The sequence below is a fragment of the Coffea eugenioides genome, chromosome 6 (assembly GCF_003713205.1).
Source record: "Coffea eugenioides isolate CCC68of chromosome 6, Ceug_1.0, whole genome shotgun sequence".
NCBI lineage: Eukaryota > Viridiplantae > Streptophyta > Magnoliopsida > Gentianales > Rubiaceae > Coffea > Coffea eugenioides.
The window spans coordinates 37,354,093-37,364,873 of NC_040040.1; the positions used below are offsets into that span (position 1 = coordinate 37,354,093).

General features: G+C 33.9%; 1 protein-coding gene across 3 annotated transcripts; it reads left to right on the top strand.

The window, feature by feature from the left end:
• The first annotated feature begins 471 nt into the window (after positions 1 to 471).
• LOC113775664 (dihydropyrimidinase-like) lies at positions 472 to 8,381 on the top strand. Of its 3 annotated transcripts, none has more exons than XM_027320629.1 (6): positions 472 to 744; positions 1,670 to 1,837; positions 4,602 to 4,668; positions 6,004 to 6,282; positions 6,406 to 6,617; positions 8,235 to 8,381. In XM_027320629.1, the coding sequence occupies exons 1-6, from the start codon at positions 646 to 648 to the stop codon at positions 8,379 to 8,381; spliced, it is 972 nt and encodes a 323-aa protein (XP_027176430.1). In that variant the 5' UTR covers positions 472 to 645. The 3 variants fall into 3 exon arrangements, with proteins under 3 accessions (XP_027176430.1, XP_027176431.1, XP_027176432.1); XM_027320630.1 differs by having other exon boundaries at positions 4,617 to 4,668; XM_027320631.1 differs by having other exon boundaries at positions 8,210 to 8,263.
• The last annotated feature ends 2,400 nt before the right edge of the window (positions 8,382 to 10,781 follow it).

Sequence of the window (10,781 nt, forward strand, 5' to 3'; positions counted from 1 at the left end):
TTTTAAATTGCAATCTCTAAATCCCAAAGACGTGAATTAAAATTTAAACTCATAATGTCTAATTCCTATAGACATGAATTTTGCATAATTTCAAAATATTGTGATATTTTTGGGTTGGATTTAAGATTATTGTTTGATAGATATAATTGAGATTGAAATAAAATTTATTTGTTTCAACTTATAATTTAAAAAAATTACTTTTGAAAATCCAAGTTTTTCGAAAATATTAAACTTTTCAACATATAAAATTTTAAATTAGTTCATTGCATGTTTTATTTTGTGGATATATATATTTATATAAATTATTTTTAAAAAAATTCATTAAATCAGATTAAACTGATCCGAACATCTCACCTGTTCAATTAACGGTCTGAGTTTTAAAACATTGCTATATGGTTAATGAAGCCCAGACATAAGTATCAGATCTTGTAAATTGACTCAATGGTAGCTATCATTTGGTCCAAAATTCGGGTTCCAGATTCGGAAAGTAACTAAATTCAATAGGCGCCAAGTATTAAATAGTCAACCGTTGGATTCTTAAGGCCATTGAAAAATCGATCATCAATGATTTCTCATCAGTCTCTCCACTGCTGAGTCCAGTAATATAAAACCCCATTGATTCGATTTCAGCGACTACTCGCTCAAATGGGTTTTGTTAATCTTCTCACCATGGCGAAGAGATTCTCTGGAATCATCGCTATTCTCTTGTTGCTGAGGCTGACAACAGCCTCTGCTTCTCATGAGGTAATACTAGTCTTACCACATGTACTCCTCTTCTAAATTCAGTAACTCTTTATCTAGGATTTTCATCAAGTTTACTTTAATGGGTTGCTTGGAGATATTGTAAAAGTTTCTTTCTTTAGTTTTTTTTTTCCTTTACTTCTTTTATTGCATATTTTATAGCTTCAATTTTCTTCTTCCTCAATATGATAGTATTGCAATGCAGTGGGAGATATTGAAATGAGATATGATTGAATGAATCGAGAAATTTGCTGTTTCTATTTCTTGATAAATTCGACTTTTAAATTATTAATGAAGTTAATACTACTACTTCGATTAACATGTTCATTCGTACTCGGTGGGTTTTTCTTGTCTAGGGAAAAGTTAGTGAAAAGGGTGCGTTATATTGCCTATTTAATAAAGAGGATGCAATCAATGGGCTATTTAGTGTAAAGTCCTGTTGTACTGATTTGTGTGCGAATTTTGGGTTATTTACTTAAGTGTGCTCGATCATCAGTGTAAATTCAAAAACACCACAAATCAGTCTCCATCTAATTTTTGTATTGAGCTATTTTTCTTCTGCATTGAAGACAGAAGGTCCCCATTCTGTTGTCATAACAAGGATATTTCATGTCCATTTGCAGAATTTGTGGCTTTAATAGTGACAGACAGAGTAAAATGGAGATTCAATGTCGACCATAAAATAATAAATCAACCTGTAAATTTTACTGCATTGGATAACTAGACCTGCTTAGTCCTTTAAATCTTACTTCCTGGACTGAGATCTCTTTTCGGTATTATTCCAGGAGAGAACACGAAACCTGATAAAAAAACATTCTCGATGGGATTTTTTTTTTGTGCTTCTTGCTGCAAAATTTAGTTGACTAAGCAATGTAGATAAACCCAGTATTGACCAATGTTTCTAACATAATTATGTCGCTTATTGCAGTTTTGTGATGCTGGGATGGGTTACAATGTTGTTGGATGTGGAGGATCTGACTCCTCTTCACGAAGGATATTGATTAAGGGAGGGACAGTTGTAAATGCTCACCATCAAGAGGTTGCTGATGTTTATATAGACGATGGGATTATTGCTGATGTGAAACCTAACATCAAGGTACTATTTGGTTGTTGTATGGTCAAATCACAAATTTTAGAACTTGTCTGACGTTAAATTATGGAACTTAGTTTACTTGCAAACTAGCTATGGGTGGCAATGGGTGGTTTCATGTTGTTTGTCTTCATCTTGTGTTATTACTTATATATAATGGTGTCAACCTGCAAGGTTTTTTTTTTTTTTTTTTTTTTTTTTTCAATTTGGTTCTTTTTCCTGGAAGATCTATTCCATTTTTTAGGCTGAAAAACTCAACTTATCGATACTTGTATAATCATCTTGAACATATGTCAGACTTTTTTTAAAAAATAATGTTATGCACTTTTTATTTGTAAAATAGACTAATTGTATGCACGTTAAGAAAATCACTAACTATCAAAAATAGTACTTACAATATCTGATATGTCTAATATCACGTGGACTATATGTGAAGTGCTATACGATGTTGAAAAGAGCTGGACTTATGCATTAGATGTATGTAGAACATAGTAAGCATATCATACCGAATATCATATCAAACAGGGTTTGCCCATGTGTCAATCTCATTATGTTGCTGTTTAAATCATGTCCGGTCTTTTAAATATCAAAAATAGTACTTACAATAGCTGATATGTCTAATATCAAGTGGACTATATGTGAAGTGCTATACGATGTTGAAAAGAGCTGGACTTATGCATTAGATGTATGTAGAACATAGTAAGCATATCATACCGAATATCATATCAAACAGGGTTTGCCCATGTGTCAATCTCATTATGTTGCTGTTTAAATCATGTCCAGTCTTTTAAGGACTTGTTAACAAAATCTCATCAAATCCTGGCTAGCTTCTTTACTGTCTTATTTTGGATTTTAGATGGATATATGTTAAAGCTAGAATAACTGTAAGGGCTATGTTTAAATTAAATATCAACAGCTCATTTAGTCTTAACCAACAAATATGAATCCGAAAACGTTGTTTACTGCTGTACAATGGGGTGGACTACTGCATTTTGTTTACATTCATTTGTTGGTATTTCGGGGAAGGTTTCTGGGATCAGAATTTCTATTTACCCAACTTTTGGTATCATTTTGAAAATTCGCAGGTGGCATTAATTTAATTTTTAGAATGTAATATGGAGTATGAGTGGACGAATGTCATGCCAATCAAGGAATATGGAGAATGTTTTAAATTAGGGCAAACAATCCTACCGGCCATTAAACTATTCCAATAGTACCTTTTGGTCACTCGAGTATTTTGAATTTCAAATTGGTCACACAACCGGCAAAATAGGCATTTGAGTGGCCATTCTATCTGATTTGCTGTTAATTCAAAGAAAATGCATATTGCATGCAACACATAACGCAAAAGACAGGGGTAAGATAATTCAGCACTAACTGTATGATTTTTTTTTTTATGGACAAGAAAAATTTGAACATGGCAATCATACGTAGTTTTAGCACTTCCTAAATATTTTCTATTTACGTGGAAATCTTTTAACATTTAATTTACCAACAAACATGGCAAAACTACATCGTTTAGCTCCTCACTTATTTCTGTTTTCTTTTCATTTTGCATGTTCATCTTCCTTGCTTGTTTTGGAAGACAATCTTGCCATGGCAGCTGTAGTATGCCGGCATGCCACCGCACTCATCACCACAGATGTAGTCTTGGATAAAAGGGACACTATTGGACTTGAATTTTCCCATAGAATGCAATCTAACATTGGATTGGGCCCAAAATGGTTGTTGAACAGCCAAATAGGTACAGACAAGGCACCATCTCTCCTTTGAGAACATAATTAGATTCACAAAAGTCATACAAAATCACGGCGGAATCCAGGAAAGCATGATTGTTATTAAAATAGGCAAAGTTAACAGCCCCAAGGGCATGAATTTTGGATCAAAATCCGAAAGTTAATGACACCTGTTTCTATTTGTTTTGAGTTAAGAAGTTTATCTTTGAGCCAAAAGCACAAAAACAAAGAGAAAAACAAAAAGAAAAGACAAAAGAAGGTTGATATTCGGATGCTGATGCTTGAGTTAGAGGTGATTGTGCAGCCATAGAAGTGGTGGCTGGAACATGAGAGGGTAACGGTGAAGAAGATGGAGAAAAAGAAAATTAGATAAACTAAATTGTGTTATCACCCTTAATTATACAGTGAGTAGTCAATTATGCCCTCATCTTTTGTCCTCTCCCCCCAACTGCCAAATTAGACAGAATGGCTATCGGTGTACCTGTTTTGTGATTTAAGTGGCCAAATTGAAACTTAAAACGGTTGAGTGGTCAAAAGTAGTTTAATGGCTGGCATGATTTTTGCCCGTTAATTTATTTTTAATCTATATGTGCTTGCAGGGGAGATTTTATTTTGCAAAACTAAATTATACAACACGCACAAAATGATCAATGAAGATGAGTAAGTTCACATACAAATTGTGATTGTAGAATCTTAAAGCATGACAAATATGGCAAACAAAGTTTGATATTGTTGTGTCATATACAATTTGAAGCAAGTTATACATTGCATTGGTTCTTGAACTCGTTGATATGTATCTATATAGATGTAATGAGCAATTAGTTGTAGCATGAAGTCTGTGGCAGCAAGTCACTAGATTTTAGCACCTTAGCAGTATTGTCTACTTGCATCACTTGTAATTTGGTATCTTGAGCATCCACAACTTATTATCTTCTCATTCGGATTGTAGCTTAAATGACCTCAGATGCCTTTGCAATCTGTTATGCCTATTTTTTATACGTTTTTGATGCATATACTTGCCATCTGAACCTCAGAAATCCCATCTTCAGGTCGGTGATGAAGTTGCAGTAATTGATGCCACTGGAAAGTTTGTCATGCCAGGTAATATCTTCTCACTGAGGCTTTAGTATTTTGTTTATAAAGAAACTAATAATTGTTTATAGTGTTCTACTGTATACTTCATATGACTCATGTTATTTCACTGGATTTGTTTCTTTTTTGCTTTCATTTGAAAAACACATCCAAAAGATATCAATTTAAGCATATAGCTGATTGAATTTGAATATGGAATTTATTTGTTCTGAGGGCAAGATAGGTTTTGCCTTTGCAGATGGTTGTGAAAGTGCATATGATTTGTTTAATACTCCTTTGTTCCAAAGTCTTATACTTCTCAAGTTTAGCTTTCTCATCTCTTCTTTGTAGGTGTCATAATTGTTTACTGCATAACTTAAATGAGATGCATAGATTAGCAAGGAGCTGTGCTGAAGTGTTACATTCTTAGTTGCATAAAATGGATGGCTTAGTGAAGCATCTAAATATATGAATTAGAAAGAAAGATAAGTGTGTCTCTAATGGAGAAAAAGGTAAAGGCATCACATAGATTGAAAAAATGCAGCACAAAAAGGCATGGCATGATATTCATGTGAACAATATGAAGTGTCATAAGTTTGTACTAGAAAAGTTTGCTATGCCTCGAAAGCCTTCTTCTTTACTTTCTGCCCCTTTGACTGTCAACCTTACACGTGGAGGCACCTCTTGTTGTCATGAGCATCGAGAAATCTTGGATATTGTTTTGAGTTGCTTTTGTTTTCAATTTGTGGTATTTTTTTGTTATTTTCCATTAATTCCTACATTTCCAGGTCAAGTATATTTTGGGAGGTTGGCATCTAGCTGACTAATTTGGTGAAACAATAGCTATGACAGCTAGCTAACTTACATTTGGTCAAGTGCACAAGTTTGGCATATTTTCAAAATATAACTTTTGGACAAGATAAACATTCCAGACTTAACCAAGCAAGAGCATTAAATGAAAGTGGATTGTTGTGAAACATCAGAGTAATAAAACTATTATGAAATTTGGATGACTGTGGAACATAAATATGAGCAAAGTAAGTATATTCTTGCCAGAGCTAATGCCATAATACAGTTGTATTGAAGTTTGCAGAAACTTCTGGCTATAGTTAGTCATAGTCCTACAACTCTCCTAGATTTGGTTAGAAATTTCAGTATTCTACCTTCTCATTCTCCTTAAATTCTTCCTTTATTGTCACTTTGGTTGCTCCTATAATCCTTATATATTTCCCCAACTTAATACTTCCAAAATTGCAGTTGTTTACCTTAATTTGAAAAATTCTGAAATGCTGATTGTTTTTGTTTGTGTATTCCATTTTGTGATGATCCTTTGTATGATGTATCACTTTGATCCATTAATGTCAGGGGGAATTGATCCTCACACTCACCTGGAAATGGAATTTATGGGTACTGATTCTACTGAAACAATTGATGACTTCTTCAGCGGCCAAGCTGCTGCACTAGCTGGTGGAACAACTATGCACATTGATTTTGTCATGCCTGTGAATGGGAGTCTATCTTTAGGGTTCAAAGCATATGTAGAAAAAGCAAAGAAGTCTTGCATGGACTATGGTTTCCATATGACAATAACTAAATGGGATGATACTGTTGCAAGAGAAATGGAAATTATGGTCAAAGAGAAAGGTTTGTATACTTTTCTAGGTTAAAATTCCTTGAGTTGGACGTATACAGTAATTTATGTAAATCATTTATCGAGAAGTTATACATCCTTTTTGATTGAGTGCACAAATTTTCCTTGCCTTGTAGGTATCAACTCCTTCAAGTTTTTCCTAGCATACAAGGGTATTGTCATGATTAATGATGAGCTTCTGTTGGAGGGACTTAAAAAATGCAAGTCCCTTGGTGCTTTGGCCATGGTTCATGCAGAAAATGGAGATGCTGTGTTTGAAGGCCAGAAAAGAATGATTGAACTTGGTATTACTGGTCCAGAGGGACATGCACTTTCTAGGCCCCCTTTGGTAATCTTTATGAGTACAAATAGATTTCTCTTGTTAATACTGCCCATGATAGGTGTTTGGTTTGTTTCCTTATCTTTATTACCTATTCCAGAGAAGTTGCATGGTTCTTGCTCACAAAACAATTGCATGGGGTCTTTACTCACTTAAATGGTTGCCTTATAATACTTGAGCCTATTTTCTTAACTTAAGACTATCATTTTTATCTGGGATTTACTTTAATTTTAGAAGTGCAGGAAGTAAAAGGAGGCTTTGGCTTTTCAAACCGCCTCTTTGTTTACCCTAAATTTACTTTCTTGATGATTTGTCATGCTGTTTCATCTCCCTCAAATCAATCTCTATGTGACTTTTTATTCAAAATGTTTTTGGATGGAGTAAGCAAGCGTGACGAGCAACTCTTCAACATCAGAAATAGTATGATTTTGTGGATCTGGGTGCTATAATGAGGGGATTGATAGTTAAGATATTTGTCATTGAATGATTGTTGAGCATTACTATATTTGTGACCTCTAGTTTGTGGATCTAATTTGAACTCTATTGTCTTAGTTTACTTTCTATCCCAATCTTCTTTTTGTTATATTGGACTACATTCAACAGTATGTGCTAATTACACCGTGAAGGAGAGTATGCTGATTAGCTTGGTCCTATTTCCTGAATAAAGTTGCAGTATCTCATGAGGGAATTTGGTAGCATAGAAATTGTGCAGTTGTCGGCTTTACCAGAAGCTTATGAACCTTTATCTGGACATGCAACTATGATTGTCAAATAATCAGTTTCAGTAGGGTGCTAAAGAGGGATGAAATGGCTGAATTTGTCCGTTTTTAACTTTAGATGGAACTAGTCAACTGCTGTAAAGTTAACCTCTAGATAGTTATTAGTTTGCTGCAGATGGTCATGCAGTTATCTTATTAGAGTAGATGGCATGATGCTAAATCCATCTTCAGACATATTAATTTCAACCCAAGATTATCTGTCCTGGTGATGCAATTTTATACCCAGTTAATGAGATACAAATACTACGATTCTAATGCATTTTTTAAAATATATGAAATGAAACTTGAAGAACTACTGTTTATGCACTGTTGTTCTTCATCACTTTCTACATTGCTGTCCTGATATTGATCTCTTGGACATGGCCTTTATGTTTGTCGTCTCGTACTATCGTGAAATCCCAACGGTTGTTTGATTCTTCCATTAGGTATTTAATCTCAATGTAACTGATAACTCCTTAAATCCATGAGATCTGGGATATTCAAGGGCCAACCACTGTTTATGTCAGTACTTCTTGTGTAAGTTTAAAATGTATTCCTTAGTTGTCTTCAAATACCTAAAGCTGTGGTTTTATCCATCTGAAAAGTTCATCCATAACTTGTTAATGAATTTTGGCTTGTCTTTGCACCAGTTCTTATTAGCACCATAAAGTTACAATGATAGCTGCTCTAACAATAGGAACACAACAATTTTTCTGTTTGGCTTTTAAAATCAGATGTCAAATTTGGTGACCAGATTTGTTGCGTCTAATTTTGTCTTCTCAAACTAGAGAAGTAATAATTTACTTTTTATCATGATTTTTTTTAATTTACAATTCATGGCAGTTCCCTTAGCGAAATCTTCATGCAGCTAGAAGCAGAGGCCACTGCTCGGGCTATTCGTTTGGCTGGTTTTATTAACACACCTTTGTACATAGTACATGTCATGAGCATTGATGCAATGGAAGAAATAGCTAAAGCTCGGAAATTAGGTTTGTCTTTTAAAACCTTAAACTAGTTGCTGGTATATGACTTGATCCTGAATCTCTAACCTCAGTTTGTGTGGGATGCTTCAATTCTATACTCTAATATAAAATACATGCAAAATGGTTGGTCAACAATTTAGGGTGCGTTTGATAAAACTGAAGTATGAAAATTGAAGTCTGAAATCTGAAATTTGAAGTTTGAATCTATGAAGTTATTGAATTGTTAAGTATTAAATCTAATATATTTGAGTGTATATCACATTCAGTGATAAGTGAATAGTTTATCACTTAATTTTGGGAGCAAGCTTTGCCTAGGAAATTCAGTGCCACTTAATTAATTCAGATGTTCAATTTTTGGTTATCAAACGCGTCTACATATGTTAAAATCTGAATTCATTAAGTTTAAATGCTGAATTGGGTTATCAAACAGGGCCGGTGTTCTAAGTTTAATTTTCTAATCTAATCCATAGTAATGTGTCACCCTTGATATTTATCTTTGTTCCTTTCTTTTGCTTCACTTATCTTTGCCTTCATAGAACTATATTATTAGCTCATAATCATTTTGTGTAATATAATAGATTATTGACCTATTTACTAGGAAAAACAAAAGAAAAAAAGGAGATTATTGACCTGTTAATCTCCCTAAATTGAATTATCTTTAATCTTTTTTTTTTATTTATTAAAATGCACATCACCTAAATGGGCTGGGGAGTAGGCATACCAGTTTTTTATCAGTTTTATCAATTGACTTTTGCTGATTAAATAAACCTAATCCCAGAACTAACTTCAAAAGCCGGCAACTCTTGAGGCAGTTCCAGTTGAGTAACCTTATATCATAAAGTGTTCATAATAGCTATATGTTGGTTTTTTTTTTGGCTTATTCAAGGATATATTTTCATCCAATTGCATTTAATGGTTTTCATTTCTTTGAATCTCAAACATTTTAATTTAGTTGGCCTTGAGTGTCTGAAGTTTTCATTTTGAAATGAGCAACCCAATGCACATAATTGCAGAAGCTGGGGAGAGTGAGGTGATATGCCGTTTACTTTTATCTGTCAAGTGTCAGCTCATGTATAATGACTCTAGTTCAGCTTGTAAATTCTCAAGCAAACATGAGTTTTAGCTCATTCAGCTCAATTGCATGAACAAGGCAAACTTTAGCTCGTGTTGAGAATACCATACTCATTGTATCATGGTCAGAAGTCTTTCAAATCATGATATCAGGCATTCTTGGTGATGTAAATTTACGAGTTCTAGTACAAATAATTATTGACCAGAAAAAGATAAATACAAAGAGATGATAATCAAAGGCAGTATGTTTTTTTTGGTCAAGAATAACAGAAATGAAGACAAAAAGAATTTTCCTTTGCAGCCACTTCTTTAGTAGATTAAAGTCTTGTTTGTGTAAGTTACCTCCAATTCCTTTTCTCCTTGTATTTTATCACGTGCACTGTGTGGGTAAGCACAATTGGTATACCTAGCATAACAAATATGTATAACTTTTATACATCACAGATATGCTGTTAATTGCTTGTGTGAAACAATCAAAGGCCATTAGTCCTATGGAAATTCAACGTGTAGATCCCTATCTATTTAACACTCAAGATATGGGGCAAAAAATCTGAATGGCCCTCAAACTATATAGTTGGTTGACTTTTAGCGCTACAATTATTAAGTGTATATTTTTGCCCCTCTAACTTGTAAAAGGGTATACTCTCCACCCTTTTGGCTACAGATAATTTCGGAAACCTCCCGAGGCAAAATATTATGGAAGAGAAAATTTTTAGGCAAGACACGCATATCATATATTATAATTAATTTGGTAGAAAATTCAATATAAGACAACATATAAGGGTAGAATTGGGAGAAAAATATGTCTCTGATTAAATGATTAGTATAAGAATATTTTGATGATACAAGGGTGAGATTGTTACAAAAGGTATGGTTTTAGGGGAGTTTAGTGATATTTTTTAGACTTTAAGGATGGCAAGTGATATTAACATAAACTTCAGAGGAGGTTTCTAAAATTTTCTCTAGCCAAAAGCATGGGGAGTATACCATTTTACAAGTTTGAGGGTAAAAGTATGCACTTAATAGTTGGAGGGCTAAAAGTCGATCAACTTAATAGTTGGAGGGCCATCCAAAGTTTTTGCCTTAAGATATATATAGGTTGAACAAGTGGACACCAACATATGACAAAACATGGGACCATTCTTTTTATACTTGTGGGGAGAGGGTAGGGAAAAATACCAAAAAAAGAAAAGATATAGTTATACTTCTTGGTGTTCTCTGCTTTTCAGTTTGCTAAAAGAGCCTGAATTTTGAGTTTTAGGTACAAGAGAGCTCAGTAGTGGGCTGTGCATGAGTTGTGCTCAAACTACATGGATGATCAAAGTCCTACTTGTGCTTGCTTTAAGAGGCTATTTTGTGTA

Excerpts from the sequence above, each read along its gene's own strand:
- LOC113775664 (XM_027320629.1), top strand. The coding sequence starts at position 646 with ATGGGTTTTGTTAATCTTCTCACCATGGCGAAGAGATTCTCTGGAATC. Across the intron at positions 745-1,669 it reads CAGCCTCTGCTTCTCATGAG|TTTTGTGATGCTGGGATGGG; the intron begins GTAATACTAGTC and ends CGCTTATTGCAG. Across the intron at positions 4,669-6,003 it reads TGGAAAGTTTGTCATGCCAG|GGGGAATTGATCCTCACACT; the intron begins GTAATATCTTCT and ends CATTAATGTCAG.